General features: G+C 39.0%; 1 protein-coding gene across 9 annotated transcripts in view; it reads right to left on the reverse strand.

The window, feature by feature from the left end:
• rbfox1 (RNA binding fox-1 homolog 1) overlaps positions 1-22168 on the reverse strand; it is a 285471-nt gene that overhangs the window by 52275 nt on the left and 211028 nt on the right. The window contains exon 1 of one of the 9 annotated variants that reach the window (XM_051886616.1): positions 4242-4406. The exons of the other annotated variants lie outside the window; for them this stretch is intronic. Coding sequence (XP_051742576.1) covers positions 4242-4274 — 33 coding nt within the window. The 5' untranslated portion in view covers positions 4275-4406. Of the gene's footprint in view, positions 1-4241; positions 4407-22168 lie in introns of those variants that run through there. 9 annotated transcript variants of the gene reach the window in all.

The raw sequence follows: 22168 nt of genomic DNA on the forward strand, positions 1-22168 counted from the left end.
TTCAAATATCAACAGCGTTTCTCAGAAATCACTTACTGCACCTTTAAAAGATTTGTACCAAAACAAAGATTCCAAAACATCACTAATGTGTACAGCCTGCTTGAGACAGATATAAAAGTGAGATTTATTTTTTTTTTTTTATTGTATATCATGCTCACATGATTTAAAACATTAACATAGACATTTACATATAACAAAAACATGTAAGATAGTATCTTTGTTTGTTTAACAAATATATTTGTTAATAAAAGGACAGCATCCAATTTGAACACAAAAATCACATTGTCTGCAAATTCATTCATGAAGTTTACACTTTAGTCACATTGGCTTTAGACTCACTATTTTAAATACGTTCATGAAAATATTTTAAAATATATTCATAGAAATGCTTTATCCTAGTGTTTGTTGGATAATCAGTCTAACAGATATTTTGTTTTTATTATTTGGTAGAATTCATTATCTGTTTTGAAGTTATTATTCACACCTTTCTATGCTATTCAGCTTCATCCCTATTTTCCATCTGATGTTGGATCATGGGACTTGTTCTCATTTAGACACAGGAGGTCAGACATGATTGAATACTTGGTTTTTATGTATCAAACACTACCGCTCATTATGTGTACACAAACTTTTGGTCCATATATGAGCACCACACACACACACACACACACACACACACACACACACACACACACACACACACACACACACACGGGCACGCTTCATCTCACGTCAGTCGTGCTCTCTGTGTGTTAAACTATTAGCGAAGCACACGCTCGCCTTCAGACACAAGTTCTCTCATACAGCTGGTCCAATTAAATTACAGTGTTAGTATGCACCGGACCGACAACAAATGAACAAGCACACCCACAGACAAATGCGATCCGTACACAACGCTCATCAGACCTTTATCTCAGGAAGAGCTTTCTTATTTGATCAGGACCAATTCATCCACCTCCCAGCACCCAGATTATCCACTTATGCATGGAGACGTCTCTCCACCCCGCACACCAAATCACGCTAAACCACCACTTTGCATGCCGTGCCCGAGAGACCAAAAAGCTGGCTAAATTAGCGCTTGCTATCAATAAAAAATGGAAGATTAGCAGAACGAAAACACACAACAGGCTTAGGTCACATGATGCACGGCAGCACAGATAATTATGTGCTTTTATTTATTTATTTTTTTTTTTACATATCATATTTAGCTTTATTTCAGTTTTTGTAATTTTAGTACAGTAACTTTAACATTTTATTTCAGTTAATATTTTTTTTAATTTTCATTTATGTTTTTTAAGTTTTTCATTGAATTTTTTTGTTTTATTTCAGCTTTATTTCAACTATTTTTAATAGTTTTAGTTAACAATATGGTCAGAGGTTTTTGACAACTGTCAATAGCTGATATACGTTCAGATGTATAGATGTATATGTATATAATGAGTGTAGATATAGCTCAGATAATTCGGCCTTGGGAGAATTTGAAGAGAAGTGTTTGCATTCATATCTTTGACTTGAAGAAAGACTTCAGTGTGCTCCAGTGTGTTTTCAAAGATACCAAAGAAACATATTTTAGGAAAAAAATCTGAGAAGCAGATGACTTATATGATAATTCACCCAAAAATAAAAATTCTGTCATCATTTACTCATCCTCATGTCATTCTAAACCTATAAGACTTAGATTTTCTGCAAAACAAGATCCATATAATGAAAGTCAATATGGACGCCATTGGATGACATTGGCTGTCATTGCATGGACAAAAGACTTTTTTTTTTCAAAATATCTGTTCTGCAGAAGACAGAAAGTCTTACAGGTTTGGAATGATATGAGGGTGAGCAAAACAGGACAGAATTTTAATTTTTGGGTGAACTATCCCTTTAAGAAAGTATATGGAGACAATGTTAGAGACAACTTTAAGAAAAAGGGTTCTGTTTGCTCTCCATGTAATCTCACTGCAGTCTAGGTGAAATGATTGAGATATTAAAGAGATCTAATTTGTTGTTTTCCCTTTTTACAGGAGGAAACACTTCGTGACACACTTCATACACACACACATCTTCTCCATGCCAAACCATGAGTTATGTAGGCAGAGAGATCCCAGCACTCACAGGCCTGTCGAGAACACACTCTGACACGGGACAACTGCACATGATAAAACAAAGCGAAATACACTCTCCCACCACTTTCTCTTCTCTGACCATAATGCCACACTACACAGAAACACCCCCTACGTATAAAGCGTAGGATAAATGGAGAGAAAGTCCATAGTTCTATCTGTGATTTAAAGGAATATTATAGTCTATAATTAAAATCTGCCATGATTTACTCACTCTCATGTTGTTCCAAATCCGTATGACTTTCTACACAATAGAATACAATAGCTTTGTGTGAGGAACATGCTGAAATTTAATTTACTGACTGAATTTGTTCGCTCAAATTCTCCTTGGGTTCTCATGAGTAAAGTAGTGATGCCAGATCCATAAACAAACAGATCTTTTGAGTCAAATATTTTCATGTTCTGAAAAACTGGACTAAATCATTTGTTCAAGTTCACCTCACTGTCTCAGTGATCTAGAGAGGAAGACAATCAATGAAAACCGGGTAAGTTTCATATTACTTATATACAGTAGTGCATATTGACATCTCAGAATTAATATAGAGTCATATGGACCACATTTAGGATACTTTTATGGAAGCTTTTTGAAGCTTGACAGCTCCAGTATGCCAAAGTCATGGGTTTGATTCCCAAGAAATGTATGAACAAAAATGTATACCTTGAATGCAATGCAAGTCACTTTGGATAAAAGTATCTGCCAAATGTGTAAATGTAAATACTGAAAAGAGCGGTCAGGATGTTCACCTTTCAAGAAAAATTCACCTTTTGGATTCCCCAGAAGTCAGTCACACAGCTTTGGAACAACTTGTAAATAATGACAGGATTTTCATTCTTGGCAAGTCGAACGAGCCGAGAAGAGCCAGGAGGGAAGCCGCAACTTGCTACTCTGTAAACGGGACCTTGTAAAAAAAATCCCTGCTGTTCCTTAAGCAGATGTTACACACATCACGCTGTTTCCCATTAACACCATCAGCACTTCGCATAGCACATTGATATTCAAGAGCGGGCACACCACGCCATAATTAGACTATCATTTGATCAGGAGTGCTAAACTCTTTATGCACAAGTGTCAAAGACGTTAAGGGGAGGGTGGAAGGAAAGTTAGCGAATAGACAGAGGTGTCTCCGCGGTGCGGGAAGCCCCTGTCGGTGCAAGTCTGCTGGAAGCTCCACATTTGCGGTCATTATAGTCGTGCCGTCGCTGAGATTTTTTGGAGGCCCTCGTAAAATAGCTGTTGGCAAACACTGGGAGAAAAAATGCGATGGCAGACAGTCAGGCTTAGCTAAACGCTTTGGCCTCCACCCTAATGAGAACCACATTTGGAGGACTGAAATATGTTTTACGTGGCAGCGCGCTGGATTCATCACTTCACTGTGCTCGGCTTCCAGGCAAACACTTAAACATACACAGCTATAAAAAAAGTGGCTTTGTTTTGGTAAAGGGCTTTTTACGACACTTTGCGAATATAATTTCGCACACAACGAGACTACTCCTCCCTCGCGCTCGTAGGCGAGAAGTCGCTCTAAATTTCGCATGTACATGAATAGACAGTCCCGATGAGTTCAACCGCATGCTAATGCCTTTAAAAATGATGGAAAACCAGGTGGAGCATAGTAGCACTAAAGCGGTATGTGTCAAAGTTCTGAGCGGTAGTGTTTGACTATTACGAAGCCAAATAAACCGTTTGAAGTGCGGCGAGTCTAACTCTCGCCTGCCTCACTCACTCTCTCAGGCTGGATGACAGAATCCGGCTCATTTAAATGATCGTGGCTGCCAAATTTGTGAGTTTAGCCACCTAGACCAACACGAAACAGAGCTTAGAGATGGATTGGAGAGAAATGAAAAAGAAAGAGACGGCGAAATGTGTGAAAAGAGAGACGGAAAGCAAAACAGCTGCTGATAAGGCAGCCTGAAAAAGAGTTGCTGAAGGGGGCTCCCTCTTTCTTCAAAGCGCACACTCTCTCTCTCTCGCACACACACACACACACACACACACACACACTCTCGAACACTGTCATACACAAGCCACTCGTTCTACTGTGCAGCCACAGCACAAAAGGAAGACGGGCAGGAGGAGAAAAAAATGCAGTAATGCGCTTGGTAAGCAGAATAACAGGGAAAAAATACCTGTTCCACCATCTTGCTCCCTTTTTCCTCCATAAACTAAGCAGCTGCCTTAGTCCCAATCCCTGCAGCATCTGCCTAAAGCAAGCATCAATTATAGATGAGGGTGTGTGTTCACCGCTGTGTGTAGCGAGAGGGAGAGAGTGAGTGTGTGAGTATGTGAGTGGGAGGGAAAGGAGGGGTGGAGAAGGAGGAGGGAACTAATGCAAGCGAAAGCTAAGCTCCAAAATTTCTCTCTCTCTCTATCTCTCTCTCTGTTCATAACTAATGTGCGACCCTCTGAAATGTTAGCGATTCGGGCCATTTGGCGAGCATGTAAACTAAATTTAATTTAGAGCTGTGATATAGATTGTGAGAAGATGTGAAAGCTGTCGCTGTTGTCTGTCTGTGAATGTGCAGCTGATGGATTTGTATTGTATGCTTGTATCTCTGATGGTGAAATAAACACTAATCTTTTTGAATCCCTCTTTTTTAAACATCGGTTTTAAACTATGAAGTATGGAGCCCCTAAAGGGATATGGTGATGGGAAAAAATTGAAATGGGAGGAAAATTATAATATAATTATAATGCTTTTGTGTCTTCTCATTAATGTTTTGCGCTCATTTGCAAACTTTTTGAGTTTTTTTCTGTGAGGGAATACAATGTTTTACAGGGAACACAAACATTTTTGCGAGGGAATGCAAAGGTTTTGCCAGCGAACACAAAGTTTCTAGGGGGATCATGAAACTTTTGCAAGAGAATGCAAAAAATATACATATTTTTTATAATTTTTTTTTATTTTTTAGATGTCTTCAGTCCAGGGAACTTATCAAACGTGAAGTTCGAGGCAGACTGGACATTGGATATGTATGCTTGAGTTACAACAACTTCCTGTTTCATGACGATAATAGCATGCTTTAGCACTCAGCTAAGTATTTCTAGCATGTTTAGTACTCAATTGCATATTTTAGTATGTTGCTAGTAGTGCATCACAGTGTTAAACATGTCACTTCCTGTTGCTAGTGGGTGGTGCTGTTACTATGACTGAATATTGTCATGTAGATGTCTTCAGGGCAGGACTCTTCTCAAACATGTGAAGTTTGGGGCAGATTGGAAATTGTACAACAGCTTCCTGTTTCATGGCGAAACATCAGACTTTGTCAGTCCGCCACGGACACGCCGTTCAACGAAAACTCAAGATCTTCGCAATCTGACATCGCTAAAGCCTTATGATTAGACTGACCAAATATGATGTTCTTGAGGAGTTAATGAGGAGTTAATCAAAATTTTGCAGAGAAAATTCAAAATATCTCACTCCTTGTTGGGTTTTCAGATTTTGCTCCCAGGGACTTTTTTTTGTAGGTATTGGGCTGTTATGTGTTTACGGAATTTCATTCGCGAAGGGCGCTTAATTGAAATTGAAGGTGGCGCTATCGAGCCATTTTGCCACACCTAATTCTGAAACCCATATCAGACGTAAATGTTCACCACTTCTGACGTGTGTGCAAAGTTTCATGAGTTTGAGCATGTTTAGGCCCTCAAAAATGTGATTCATTTTGGAGAAGAAGAATTGACCAAGCAATTACAATAGGGTCCTCACACCATCGGTGCTCGGGCCCTACACTGTTTAACAAATTTAGTTATTTTGTAAAAAAATAAACAAAATAGTACTACAAAAATGAAGCTGGGTGAGCATATGTGGTTGTTTCACATATAAGCAGGACTGCATAAACTTTACAAATTCAAGCCGAATTTTCTCAACATGTTTAAAAATAATCGGGAACTTGTATAAGAAGCTCGGCTCCTCACTTCTGATGGGAAAGAATCACACAGGCTAAAAAAAAATAAAAATCACACTGTGTATGCTTGATTTCTTGCAGTAAACAAGAATCATAATGTTTATTTAATCAAGTATCTGGTGCTTGGATGGTAAAGTCTGTTTATGGTTTGGTTCATTTAAGGACGTGCAACTCACTGAAAGTGAGTACTGACCCCTTGCCATCCATCAATGCTGTGGATTTTGGTTGGGCCAGACTGAGAGGTAAACAGGATCAAGATCCACTGTCCTTGCTCTTTCAAACACACTGACTTGCACAGCGAAATCCTGGGCCAACTCTTGGAAAAAAGAGAAAATGGCTGAGGCAAGGCCTTCTTGAGCCCCTGCTGGGTCTGCCCTTTCTTTCCTATAGATTGGACGTTCGATCAACCTTCACATTTGTTTTCTCCTCTCGCTCAATGCAGGATTCTCGCCACAGGCGCTCCTTGTGTGTGTGAGTACGCATGCGAGTAAGGGTGTTTAAGGATTGACGTGCTGCCCCTTTACTCCAGACAGTCAGCTGGCTTCTGTCCAGGTCCATGGAGTGCCACTTCAGCTGGACACGCTCTCAGCTTAGAGGGCAAACCATTCCCCAACAGACCCGCAGTGACATACGGCTATAGAGCGGGGCAGGACCCCTCGACCGTTCATTATCTCAGCGGCTCTTCCTTCCCATTGAGCTTCGCACTATGTTTTCGTATCAAACAATACGGCGTTCGCACACAGTGAGCGTTACCCAACACTTCTGGGGGAGTTCGCCATTTGGTGAGTGCGTGATAACCAGACATCAAATCGCACTCCCTCTCTCAGAGTAAACAAATTAATAATGCAAGAGGTTTTGTAGCGCATGGGTGTGAACTATTTTGAAAGTAACCCATTTCCCAGCAGGAGGCTACCTTTTAAACATGCAAAAACTCAAAAGAAAAAGGGACCCGGCAGACGTCGTGAAAATATGACCGTCCCACCAGAGAAAAGTTTTCCGCTGAAGGTTCAAAGGTGAAAGGAAGCTGAGATAGCATTGTAGCTCTGTGGGCACTCTTCATTTGTACACATTTTGACTAAAGTATCCTTCAAATTTAGTAAACATTTGTCATGGCATATTCATACATTTAGCACATTTTACTATGAATAACACCCAATTTTAGTCCAAAAAAATAACCATTTTTCCCCAAATGACATGCTATACACCATGCACTTATACTTTGCGCTATGTACCGTCTTTGGTAGGTATTTAACATTATTTTGGCATCAAATATCGAATTCTGACAGCCCCCTCCCCTCTGTTACGTACGGAAAACTGTGACAAATGAGTTCATGTAGTGTCCAACATTCCACACTTCTTTCTTTTGGTTAAATAAGTGCAACTGGGCATTTGAAGTGCACTTTTTCTTTTTGCAATTTTCCATGTGAACACACTACTTTCACTGTTTATGCCACAAAATGGCACAGAATAGTGCCAATTTTAAGTTTTAATTTTTTAAGCCCTTCACAAAAACCAACTTAAACGTCCTTGACGAAATCAAACAACCCTTCGTTAACAGATTAACGTTGCCTGGGGGACGCCTCGTTTTGTGAACAAAGAGGTGCACCGAAGCCCAGAGTTAATGGGCTAGACGGCGGATGAGCCGAGTGGCGGCTAACCTTGCCTTGTTTCCCATTATCATATTAGTCGGCATTAGCACAGGAGCACTCGTCTGCCGCCGCTTAGCCCTATGCCGGCGTTAGCACACCATGCAAATGAAGATGTAAAGAGGAATCAGTTCATCAATCACACTCGCAAGGGGATAGTGTGCGCAGGAAGAGGATTAGCCGCGTAGTCCCTGGACCCCGCGCAGGTCTCCCTCCTGTCACACAGCGTCTTTAATTAAACATCTTAAAGCACTCGCCAATAGCACTTCCTGCATAGTGGGGCTGCACTTGCCATTTGTCACAAGGCAAACATCTCTGCGGTCCTCTGAACAGTGTGTCGACAAACTCTTTTAGTAATCCTCCTCCAGAAGCATCTCCATCTGTGCAACCTTAATAAGCTAAATCGTCACCTGATGGGAAATCAGACATTACTGTGATGACAGTGGCAGCTCTGGGTCTTTTAAGAGGCAAACAAAGGAAGCCCTTTACACGTAATGGGCAGCAAATAAAAAGGGCCGCCGTTTTATTTTCAGGTCAAGTGGTTCTAGAGAGAATGGTAATGGGCATATATGCACTGGTTGTAAGTTACCAGGCGCCTGGAGTGTGTCCCCAAGCAGTTTAATTAGTATTAAAGGCTGATCTGGATTAAGTGGGTTCCTGTGATGGACACAAATCCTGTCAAGTCGATACCAATAACAGAAGAAATCTCTGTAGGATCACAAAAGAAACAGCCGGGCCGCTGAATGGATGCCACCATCGAGGCCACCGCCAAGGGTCTCCATGCGTAAAACCATTATTCTGCAATTCCGGATGTGTTCCTGCTACATAAATCCAGATCAAATAGGGCCTCTGTACACAATTAAGCACATGACTATCACTCAAAGGTGAAGCTGATATGAGAACTGGGATGGCTGTAGCACTTTTTTTGTGCAACTTCTCAAACTTTCAAACAAGTTTTACACATCAATTTCTGCTTATACACTTTCCCATTTTGTTAAAACTAGTGTTACAACCCTCGGCCGTACGCTCAGACATGATATTTGTAGTTTTTATTTACATTTAGGTCAAAGATTTATATAATAATAAAGTTCATAAAATAAAACTAGAGAACCTGCTGAACTGATGCAAATTTCAAAGTGGTTACACTGGTGTTACATCTCACTCAAAGTTACAACTGTCTCTGGTATCCCCTACTGTAAAGAGTCTTCTTAAAATTGTTTGGCTTAATTTCTTATTGGATGACCCAAAATGATTATTCTGATTTCAGATCAGTCATGTACTGTTAAACAGGTCAGTTTCATCAGATCTGGTCTTGTGGAAACCTTTAAAAGTATGGTGAACTCTCTGAGAAGACTCTACTGTAAATGTTATGTTTACCTTTTTTAGAGTCCACACATACAATTTTCCTTGCTGGCTCTCAGACGAGTTCGGCCTTTTGTTTTAGACTGCGAATGCTTTGGCACACACATCTACCCAACCACACACAGCTTATAACCACAGGCAACCATTTTGTGAGTTGAGAATACCAATTTGAGGCATGGTTTCACTGACAGACTTAGTCTTTGCTTCGGTCTAATGGTATTGGATGATGTTTTTATAGTCAGTGAGATGCAATAATAAGATCTCAATAGCTGGCTTGCATGAGAGCCTGAAGTGGGCGTATTTTGAACACAAAGCCATGCAATCATAACCCAGTTCCTTTTCCCTGTTGAACTCAGAGAGAAAATATAAACTCTTTTGGCTTGCATATTGCCAGCCTCTCTGAGAACATAGTGTGCACGGTATGAAGAGGCAGTAAAAATGGATCTGTGCCTGCACCCTGATGCTACTCAGAATTTCGGATGAGAAGTACTACCTAGACAACCGCAGATAATGACCAGCACGCTGGTTGGTACATTGCCTCCTGGGCCATCATTTCATAATAACCAAATGATATGACATTTGTGCACACAATCACTTGTAAGCTTTCTTTATACAATGACAGTGGATTTTCATTCTCCTATATTATTTGAAAGCCTTTGGTAAAAAGGTGGTTTGGTATAGCAGTCACACATAAAAGAGTAGCGGCACACATAAAGGAGCATAAATGCAAATGATCCGCTTCACGGGCACTTGCCTCACGGTATAGACTAGTGTTGTCAAAAGTACTGACCGAGATACCAAGTCGGTACTCAAATTTTAAAAATATGATGCTTTGAGCGCTGTTGAGCAGATTCTGATTGGCACTTTGTGTTCACGTGCTCAACAGATATGTCTGTGATTGGCTACAATGATCAACACCTCAAAAACATGTTGTAAATAGATATCAATGACCGGTCCTCTGACAGACGCCTGCTTTCAAACGCTCCCGCTTTCAAAATGCTTTTTAAATTCAAACACTTCCGTGTGCTTTCAAACGCCCTGTGCGTTGATCATTGTAGCCAATCACAGAAATATCTGATGAGCGCCTGAACATAAAGGCCAATCAGAGGTGTTTACAAATCCGCTCAGCAGTGCTCAAAGGATCATATTTTTAAAATTTCAGTACCAACTTGCTATCGCGGTCTGTATTTTTGACTTTTTCTAACCCTAACCCCCATACTCAACCCACTCAATATAAAGCGGAAAAACATGTGCTGCTTTTGATATAATACATACTTATTTCATTTTTTAAATATAAAAACATTAAAAAGAAAAATATTTTAAAAAAAATCTGTGTGTGGGTGTATATATATTTATTTGTTCATAGAATATTTCTTAAAAATATAAAATAAATTGAACCAAGACTAAAAACTCATGACACGCATAGTGTTTGAAGCTTCATGGATGACCCCGCCTAAATGAATATAGATTGAAACTACAACAGCGAGAAAGAAATAAGAGCAAAAGGTTGGTAGAATCAGATGGCATGTATGCATTCAAAGCCGCGTCCCCCTGCAGCTGTTCTCTTCCTGCCAGCTTTCCTCTGATACACATCAGTCTCGGCCAGCATGTTCCAGGGCTGGCCGCCGCTTCAGATGAGGAGCTCATATACATTTCCAGATCACAAATTCATCGCCTTCCCCCCACCGCTCCACTGGAACAAATCTGCTTTCCATTCCATGTCACAAATCTCATGTTCTAGTAGGGTTGAACTTGGAGGGGTTTGAACTGTGTTGGATGCGTCTCTCTCTCTCTCACCACACAGAATGTATCCCTCTCTGCTCCTCTAGAGACTGTCGGCCCTCCTCGCCACTCACAACTCAGCCCAGCACGCCCACTAAACATTGGCACTGTCGCTAATAAGCCTAGGTCGTTAGTGTGCCATGTTTTGGGCTAATTTTCTAATCAGAGAGTCAGGGTCACCACCCAAAACCCTCCTTGTGCTGAGAAGTTGTACCACTTCCTCCTACAACACACACACGCACGCTTGGGCTCCCATGTGCTGTAATTATATGTGGTGGATGTCATGTGGGTGAAAAGGGAACGCGTGGCAGGCAAAGGCACTCAGCAGCAGGGTCTCGGCCATATGGAGACAGCCTGGAAACTGTCAGGCTCACTTAATAGATGTTATCCTTTGGGACTCGGGAAGGCAGGTTCATATGGAATAAACACAGCTCCTCGGGCTGAGCGCGGATCGGGACGTGAATCACTCCTTAACTATCTTTTCAGCAGCCTCGCTTTTCTCCTACTTTCTCCATTTTGTCAATTTCTAAGGGGTCTCATTAAGGGTGAAATAGATTTGTCACCGTAGAGACAAGACGTAGAGGAGAATTAAAGAACTATTTTCTCAAAATGGATTCACAACAAGAGGCCATTTGTGCCCATCTCAGAAGTTTAAAAACTATGTGGCTGCATTCTTGCGAAATCTGCAAAATCAGCCTAGTGTGTCTGTGCTAAATATATTTAGCACAAAAGTTTAACAGTCAATTATAAATGAGCTAAAAGTAACATACAACAAAGAGAATGCCACAGCAGCAGGCCGACTCTAGGGTTATCTAAGCGAGCCTCAGAAATCTTAATTACAAGTTAGCGTCGCCGCTATGCTTTAGCAGTGTGCGGGTAATTCTATTAAGAGATCTCGCACAGACGGCTCGTGTTGCCTTTGAAAGCGTCAGATACTTGGCTTTTTAATTTCTTCATCATGTTTCATCAATTGTAGATCAGCCCTGGATCAACGATTTGTTTGTGATGTGGCGTGACTTTGTGCGGAGGGAAATTGTGTTTCTGTGGGTGTTGAAGGCGAAGTAGCTTGCGGCTAACACACGCTAGCTTCAGTCTGGGATGGAGTCTGAGTCATCGGTCTGTGATCACAATGAGACATAAATTGGAGGGAAACAGTAGCACAAAACTGCAAATGGCTAATAATGTTATTAGGAGGACTGTAGCTTATGTTTTTATGCTTAAAATGCCCAAATTTTTCTGATTGTTTTGTTCATAGCATTAGCAGTGCATACAAGTATCCATGCGCATACATCAAATGACCAAATATCTGAAATGAAAACATCTTTAGTTCAATATATCGAGTGTGTTCCCTCTAGGGTTGCAAAATTCCGGGAATTTTCAAAGCTGGAAACTTTCCATGGGAATTAATGGGAATATATGGGAATTAACAGGAAATAATAGGAATAAACAGGGAATTTGCAAAATTGCAGGTTAGCCTATAACAGGGTACTTAAATATAGTTGAAAAAACATCTTGCAGCATAATTTTGGTTAAAACATCCATATTTAATGCATTTTCAGTTGAATTTTTACCTTGACATTCACACAGCACACTACTTACTGCAGGGCTATTGAGGCCACACCCCCTGCATGCACAGTGCATTCCCCCAGTCCATAACATACACATTTGATCAAAAATACAGAAAAAACAGTGATATTGTGAAATACAACCACAATTTAAAATAATGGTTTTCTATTTTAATAAACATTAAAATGTAATTTATTTCTGTGATGCAAAGCTGAATTTTCAGCATCATTACTCCAGTGTCACATGATCCTTCAGAAGTTATCCTAATATGCTAATTTGATACTCAATTATCAATGTTGGAAACAGTTGTGCTGCTTAATATTTTTTGCGATACTTTTTTTCAGGATTCTTTGATGAATAAAAATTTAAAGAACAGCATTTATTTAAAATAGAAATCTTTTGTAACAATATACAATACCGGTCAAAGTATGACTGGTATTGTAATTTTTCCAGTAATTTTTTCTTTTTTTTGAAAGAAAGAAATTAATACTTTTATTCAGCAAGGATGTGTGAAATTGATAAAAAGTGATATTAAAGTGATATTGTTAGAAAAAAAAATCTATTTTGAATAAATGCTGTTCTTTTTAAATTTTTATTCATCAATGAATCCTGAAAAAAGTATTACAGGTTCAAAAAAAAAGAAAAAAGAATATTAAACAGCACAACTGTTTCCAACATTGACAACAACTGAGTATCAACTCAGCATATTAGAATGATTTCTGAAGGATCATGTGACACTGAAATAAATAACACATAACAATTGCTGCAATAAAAATATTTATTTTACATATTTACTAAATTAGAATTAATTGAATGCGGAAAAAGAAATTTCATGTTATGACCAAACAAAATGTTTATTTTTATGTTTGTATATGATACATTTTATATAAATATTATACATTTATATAAATTTCCCAAAATTTTCAATTAATTCCCATAAATTCCCGTAAATTCCTGTTAAGTTTCCAAATTGGAATATTTCCAAAATTCCCCAGGTCAAGTTCCCATGGAAAGTTTCCGGAAATTTACCGGAAACTTTCCGCCTCTTTGCAACCCTGGTTCCCTCTACTCCGAATCGCTACACTCTGTCAAAACAACTTACTTCGCAGTCTCTGCTCCCTATCTTCATCCAGAGACAGCACAAAGAAAGTAATGCAGCGTAGGCAAACCCAGTTACATCAGCATTGCGATGTTCATCAAGGCGCTGAATAACCTTCCAATACGTCAAATGTGCTTTGCAGTTGATGTAAGTAGATTAAAACAGTGGCCTGTAACATATCTGAATTCATCATTTGTATAATGGTGGTAAAAATAACCACACTTCCTAGCGAATAATTAGAATAATGAAAATTGCATGTAAACGGGAGTAAAGAGGTTTGCTTTTGTCAATAAAACATCTTACTGCAATTAAGTCCTTACTCTGGTTATCAGAAAAAAAATTGCAATATTGGTGCACATGTAAATGTAGTCACTTAAATTTCCAGCTGTTTGTGAGACGATTTGGTGTATTTTTGTCTATAATAATTAGTATGAATCATTTAAATAATCATTACAAGAATCCAATGCAATAAACCAAAGAGCAATCAAAACTGCTTAGTAAAAACTATTTTTTTCTTAATAATTTAGATGTCATATAGCTAACTTCAGACACGTTTCTGTTTATTAGTTTCCTATTCTTTATCCTAAAACTGAAAATAAAGATGTACAACAGCATTCCTCAAATTCTGCCATAGAGGGCCACTGTCCTGCAGAGTTTAGCTCAAATCCTGATCAAACTCACCTAAACCTGCAATTTTCTAGTAACTCTTTGTCTCTTTGCAAACTCTTCAGTTGTGTTTGATTAGGGTTGGAACTAAACTCTGCAGGACAGTGACCCTCCAGGACCAGATTTGAGGAACTGTTTTGAACAAACAGGTCAGCCCTATGCAGGCATTGCACTCTGTATGCATGTGACGATCTGCAAGTGCACACTTGTGTGTGCGTGCAAACCCAGTTCGGCCTTAATCTCCCATGCAGTACATGAAGTTTTGTAGTCGCACATGCAATATGTCAGTCGTCACAGCCATGAATGCGACAGCAGCATGAACACAAAGTGCTCATCAGGCCAGCGCATCTCCTGCAGACACTCTGATGCTTGTCAGGTACAGGTGATTTTAATTACAGCCATTATTTACACAGCTGAAACAAAGTGGCAAGGTGGCACTGAACCAGGCTGTCAGGCAGCCACGCACTGGCTGGAGAAAGCTCATCTCCTTGCCTTGCTCGTCTTTCTCTCCTCCATCCAGCCCACCCCCTCCTCACAGTCTTCTATTTCTCCCCCTGTCTCTTTCTCTCTCTGTCTCCCTGCCCTCCTCCCATTCTGGGTGAAAGGAACATGCAGTAAGAACATTAATCACGCGTCATGTTTAACCTTGGAATCATGTCATTTACTGTTAGCATTACTGTCTGCACTGTACCATATGAAGTTAGCCTAATGTATATTATGAATTTATTTATTTATTACACTGCTCTTTGGAATACTTCATTCTGACTGGTCATACGCAGCTCTCCGCAGTTAAATATTTTATATAAATGTATCATTTTATATAAAGTCGGTTAAACTGTATAATGGATTTTTGTTGCTGGCAACTGATTTCCTACATAACTGTGCTAGTTTCATGTCAGCACTGCGCTGTCTCTTTCTTCTCACATAATGAAATAATTTCAACTCAAGATCAATATTCCATGTCCATTTATCTATTTATTTCCTAAGAAGCTCTATAGTAACAGAGATAATGTCCAGTCATGAGGTCATTATTGCAAAATAAAGCACTTTATGATGATACAAGATCAGATCACCCAGTTTGTGATAATGACCAAGTGACTATGTATATATTATAAAATATATTAAATATATATTATAAAATATATTTCTATATTTTAACTTGTTATAATATAATTTTAAATATACTAAATATACAATACTTTTTTCAGTACAACTATACTTTTATAATCATAACTCTCTCTCTATATATATATATATTTATATAATACAATAGTAATAATCAGTAATAATATAACTATTGAAAAAATGCAATATATATTATATCAGTTATATTATTAACAAAACAATTTGAGTTATGTTTATTTACAGGTTTATTTACTTTACTCACCCAGAGTCTAACAACTTCCCAAACATTTTTTGATAATTTTTTGTGGGTTTTTTTCCACATTGTAACCCTTGTGGTGTTCCCGGTCAAAAATGACCGGCCTACAAAAATAGCTTATAAATCACTTGTTACGCTATTTTATCACCAAATATTGGATTCAATCTTTTTGTCAACTTGTTTTCTTTAAATAAGAACAGGTTTTGTATTTATTTTTGAAACTGATTGATCGTAGGCCTCACTGATCTGTTGACAAAAAGATTGAATCCAATATTTGGTAATAAAATAGAGTAACGAGTGACTTATAAGTTATTTTTCTGCAGGCCGGTCATTTTTGACCGGGAACACCACAAGGGTGACTTTGTTCAGTTCCAAAAATAAATACAAAACCTGTCCTAATTGAAAGAAAACAAGCTGACAAAAAGATTGAATGTTTTGCAGGCCGGTCATTTTTGACAGGGAACACCATTAGTGTTACAGCACAAGGGTTAAATAAACAATAAATCCCAGATTTTACATTTTTGGACCTCATGTATATTATAAAAAAGCCTCCATCTCTTCCCTTTCTTTTAAGACCACTGGACTGAAATCATCCTCAGCTTTCAGGCGAGCTATAACATTCTTTGAGATAGCAGGAACCGTATATTATCTGTGGATCAATGGCAAGTAAGGGGGTAGGACATTAATACTGTTTGATCAAAGAGCTGTCCTATTTCTGGTTTGTGTGAAGAAAAAAAAGTAGGGGGGTGGGGGTAAATGACATTAACAGTGGTAACAAGGAGAACAAGAAACAGAGTGTGTGTGTGTGTGTGTGTGTGTGTGTGTGTGTGTGTGTGTGTGTGTGTGTGTGGAAACAAAGGCTAAGACTCTGGCAGATGTTGCAGGGTCTCTGATGACTGTGTCATGACAGATGTTGTGAAGCGTAGCTACGATAGGTATGACCAGACCTAATGATTTCTGGAGCGAGCGCACAGGTACACTAAGAGCAGAACTAATCACACACAGATGGACACACACAGAGAGCTGCAGGAGCAGGCCAGGACACACAGATGTCTCTGCCAGAAACGAACTCACAGCCCTCCGGGAAGGCCGGCGAACGAGCTCCATCTCCAATCGGTTTCTTTAATCATGACTATTAAAGCACGTGCTGTTGGATGCATGTCAGTAATGACCTAAACAGGATGAGACATTATCAGGTATGACATGAACAACTCAAACAGAAGGTAAGAGATGCACATATTTTCTACTACAAAGACTAGTGTGGTTGACATGATTTATGATCAGACGCGTTTCTTAGGGGTAGTCGCAATGGGGAATGTTGAGCACGGGGGAGAGACGGCCCATCTTAAACATTTTATCCTGGACCCCATAAATTTTAGGAGGCCATCATAAGTTCACAGCCGGATGGAGCATAACAACAGAACGTAGTGGTTATCAGGCGTATTTTTAAAAGGTAATATAAGGTGTATTTTTTAAAAATGCAATATTGATCATGCAAGACATTAAAAAAGGCCAAACATGTGTACATAACTGTTTATATATATATTTCCCATTTATGAGTAAATAAAAAATATAAATAACAGACTAAATCAGAACAATACATTATTTCTGTAAAAATGTGTCTCTTTATTTGTCTCTTAAAAGCTAAAAATATTCAAGCCAAAACAAAAATTTGAATAAGCTAGTCGACTAGATGACTAGTAAACCATTCCTGTATATACAAATTCTGTTTCAGTTAAAACATAAAGCCTTTAAACCAGCACAAATTAATCGCACAGCGTTTCATGTGCAAGATTTATCTGTCCTTATCTGTATTATGGGAGCTGTGGATTAATTGTGTTTCATTTTCCCTATATTGGCCAATTTCATGCTTTTGCACAGTTTGAAAATATTTACACAAGTTACAAACAATTAATTCAATGGCTTGTTAGGCAGCCCAGTGATTTTCTGTGCGAGCGCAGAATGGAGGGTTGGCATCACGTGTGTGCGCTCACATGTGTCTTCATGAGTGAGTTTGAGAACTGGCATCTGTCATAATTACGTTCACTGTGTTGACAAGCCTCGCCGTCTAACAAGATACATCCCATTATTGCCAGATGTTTTAAAATTGCCATTATAAATGTTTACACTGTGTAGTAACCCAAGCTATTAGTTTCGACTAGCGACATAAAATACTCCAAAAGCCAGCATAAAAACATTAGTGTCAGCTGCTGTAAAAGTTCTGCTATTAATTTTAGCAGAGAGGATGCAACGTCTCTAAATATGGCCCATCTGTTATGGCGTCAAATGGCCCAAATTACTTTACGTAAACAGTTCTATCAAATTATTTTCATCACTGTTTTCACCGCAAACGCCAGACGCTCAAAGTTAAAAGGTCGTATTTCAGCATCATCCATGCACCTGGCACGTCCGCTCGGTGCGCCTGCGCAACTTTGAGCGCATATGTCATCGGTTAAACAGGCCGCACATGCGTTTTCGCCGTTTCCCCCGTGTGCCACGATAGCTGTGTATTGTTAACACAGCACTGTGGGAATGTGAGGTTGAGAGGTGCAGTGAAAAGTTATCACTGTAAATTAAAGGTATGACTGGTGGAAGCCCAAGGGTTTACACTGGGGTTATCGAGGGCTTCCACACATCAGCATCTCCTATCACACATCCGATGGTTCCTGTGAAGTGTCATAAACTGCCGGGCCCATTTGTGGCTCCCCGCAAAGCCCCCAGGGCCATCTGCTTTACCAAACACAAAAGCAGTGTTGCCGCCTTCTCTCTCGCTCTCTAAAGTCAATATATGTGGCTCTTTGTCTCCTCATATCAGGTATTTTCTCCTATCTGAGTTGAGCCCAGGATCATAACCCCCTCCTATCTCCCCTAAAAAAAAATAGACTGCTGGGCTGGGAAATGTAGTCCTGTCTTGTTAAAAGGATAGAGTTATGCTTTATTTTGAGGTTCCACATTTGACATTCTACTAACTATAAGTAACTCTGCATCTACAGTACATGTCAACTAACTCTCATTAGAGTATTAGTAGACTGTAGACAGTGTTACTATTAGGTTAGGGTTAGGCGTTTTGGTTAGGCTTATTAGAATAAGTTGACATGTAGATGCAAAGTTATTTATAGTTAGTAGAAAATCTAAAGTGGACCATCAAATTAAAGTGTTACCAAGGATAGTCCACCCTTAAAAAATGAACATTTTGTCATTAATTACTCTCCATCATGTTGTTCCAAACCTGTATGACTTTCTTTCTTTGAATACAAAAGGATATTCTGAAGAATGCACTGCTTCAAAAATGATGCAAAAGCATCTTGAATGTATCATAATAGTAGTTCACATGCTACATTACGTCTTAGTTGGGGCAGAAACCATTTTCACAGATGAAAACAAGGCTGTGAGGGATAGACTTACAGTTTTAACAATGGCACAACATCACATAATTTTCAAAACTCACTTTCAAAACTGGAGTTTTTTTTTTTTTACTGAATTTGTTTTGAAAAGATGTTTTGTCAACTGAACAACTGCTATGTTGTTAAACTACTGTACAGTACAATCCATTGAACACACTGTACTCACTCCCTCATTATCATTATGGTCAAAAATTAAATATGACACAACTGACCAAGGTCTATATAGTCTTGTGTGAAAAACGAACCAAAATTCAAATCATTATTCACTGATAATCTCACTATGTCATTGAGTTGAAATCAAGCAACCAGATAAGACAGCGATTTTAGCGAACTAGCGATTCATGAATGAATCGTTCAGACTGGTTGTGTGAATCAAGTGGTTCTTTTAAAAGATTTATCTTAGACAAATGATTCGTTCACACACTATATTACCCTATGTTCAAGTTTTATGAATACATATAATAGCCTTGTGTGAGGAATTCAAGGCATTATTCACTGATAATATTACTGAGTCATTAAGCTGAACTCAAGCAACCAGATCAAGTCTGATTCGTAAATAAATCATTAAGACCAGTTGTATGAATCAAACCAAATGATTCATTGAAAAGACTGAACTCAAATCATCAATTTAATCGCATACTATATTTCAATTTACTTAAGTCTTCTGCATTCCTTCAATAGCCTTGAGTGAGTTTGAACCAAAATTCAAGTCACTATTTGCTGACTAGTCATTAAGTTGAACTCGAGCCACCTGATTCATGAATAAAATCATTCAGAGCAGTGAATCAAAATAAATTATTAATTTAAAAGATTCAACTCAAATCAAATTTCAGCATCAGTACTTCTCACACGAATCATCACAACCACCAAAGATATCTAAAGTGGATGTTTTTCTCACGCAAAACTCTTGTGTGCCTCAAAAGACCTTTTTATAATACTTTTATGAAGGCTTGAAACCTCCGAACCCCATTAATTGTAAAAAGAACGACCAGTACATTCTTCAGAACATCTCCTTCTGCATTCCACAGACGAATTAAAGTCATAAGGTTTGAAATGTCATAACGCTGAGTAAATGATGACGAATTTTCATTTTTTTTGGGTGAACTTACAGCTTTTACAGGCAGGAACGGTGCATCATAAGAGCTCAGGTAGATCAGCGGATTTGCTCTGCGGTGGTTGAGCAGGAAAGCCGTGGCTTTAGGAGCTTTGTGTCAGCTGATCCCAGCACTGCACAGGCTCTGTAACACACACCAGGAAAAGCACAGGTCACCGGGCAAATGGGAGGGATGTGCGAGTATGCATGTGTGTGTGTGTGAGACTTGGCCCTTGGCACGTTTTCCTGATGCAGAGTGGGGGTGACAGACAGAGCTGACAGGCCAACCTTTGCACTGTGTAATAGACAGACAGAGAAGTGGGAACCGCACTCTGTCACGGGGGAACACAGACATAAACATGGCCACTCTATCACCCACACTTGCCTCAATGACAAAACATATTAGCGGTGGAGTTCTCAGTGCAAACCTCTGCGCTTAAACTTGCTGATGATCTGCATACACGCACACACACACACTGTGTGCCGCCGTGGGACCGCATAGCCTGCACTAATTGCAGTTTTAATTGTTGTGGTGATTCTAGTGTGTCACTGATATATCTGATGAGTCTGACGTGACTTATTGACAGATCTCTAGAGCGTGCGCGGCGACCTGACAAAAACGCATTGATTAATTACTAGCCATCCAAGACAATTAACTGGAACAGAATGCGAAAACAAGCGGCAAGCAACTTTCGCCGCGCCGCCATCCTACCCTCGTTTAAACCCTCTGAGGATACATCAAACAATTTCTTTCCCTGCGTTTCCAAGGCAACGCTAATATATTAGCTCACCAGTGTTACTGGAAAGCATTTCACTTGACAGTTTTAAAAATGATTTAAAAGCCGGCTTAGTATGTGAATCTCATCCACACTACAGTAAATCAGGCTGTGGATGAATCCCTCTCCAGCTGCCATGAAAGGATCGGGGAGGGGAAGAGGCTCCTTTGCCTGTGGTCTTGCCGGAGAGGCTAGTTTGGGTGAAATATCTGCAGATTCCTGCTGTTCTCATCCATTGTTCACACTCTAGAAAAACCAAGCAGACACTTAGGCCATTTGTTTTCACAAGCCAAAAGTCTCAAAACACTAGCTTCTAATTATACACATTGTACAGTAATGAGTGCATAACAATTTGAGTGAAAAACTGAATTTAAAAACTAGCATGCATTTCAGAATTTCTTTATACTTATTATGCCTCCGCTTTACATAATCTTAAATAATATGCCATGTTTATTTTGCAAAAAAAAAAAAAAAAATATATATATATATATATATTTTTTTTTTTACTAAAATGTTTAAATGTTAAAAAAAATGTAAAGTGTTCAAAATCTTAACCTTTTTTTCAGCAAGATTTTAAATCCCAGATTGTGTTTGTCTGTAACAAAATTTCCATCTATGCACAAAAAAAAAGGCATTTTAAGAGGTTTCTAACAAAATCTAACCCAAAAGGTTCAAAAATGTGGGGTCAGTTTATTTATTTATTTTTAATTAAATAAATACTTTTATCTAGCAAGGACAAATTAAACCAAAGTTACTTTTATCATTTTACTTCAAATAAATGCTGATCCTTTGAATTTTCTAAAATCACACTTTTCACAACAATATTGAGCAGCACAACTATTTTCAACATTGATAATAAGAAATATTTCTTGAGCAGCAAATCAGCATATCAGAATGATTTCTGAAGGATTTTGAATGGTAACGTATGTAAATATGTATGTATTAAGGCCCCGTTTACACTAGTGCGTTTTCGTTTTAAAACGCATAACTTTTGCTATGGTTATGCCTGTCGTTTACACTACGCCAGCGTTTTCGAACCTTGAAAACGGAGACTTTCGAAAACGCTGCAGAACCCGTTTTAGTGTGAAAACGCCGGGGTTGCGTTTCAGTATAAACAGACCAAAACGGAGACTTTTGAAAACGATGGCGTGGCTGCCCACGTTCGCTCTGTGTATCCTTGACGACCGTGTAAACAATAACATGGAGACTGAACTGCAATATTTGCTGGCTTTGTTGTCATTTTTAGCAGCCATTGTGCAGTTAAACTCTGCATTTTTATTAATACTGCAGCTGCCTACATGCGCAAGAGGCAACTGTTTACACTTGTACGCACATGCCCAGTGTGCATGAACGGTCATGTGACATGCGTTTTCAGT

Source organism: Ctenopharyngodon idella, chromosome 3 (genome assembly GCF_019924925.1).
Source record: "Ctenopharyngodon idella isolate HZGC_01 chromosome 3, HZGC01, whole genome shotgun sequence".
Taxonomy (NCBI): Eukaryota; Metazoa; Chordata; class Actinopteri; order Cypriniformes; family Xenocyprididae; genus Ctenopharyngodon; species Ctenopharyngodon idella.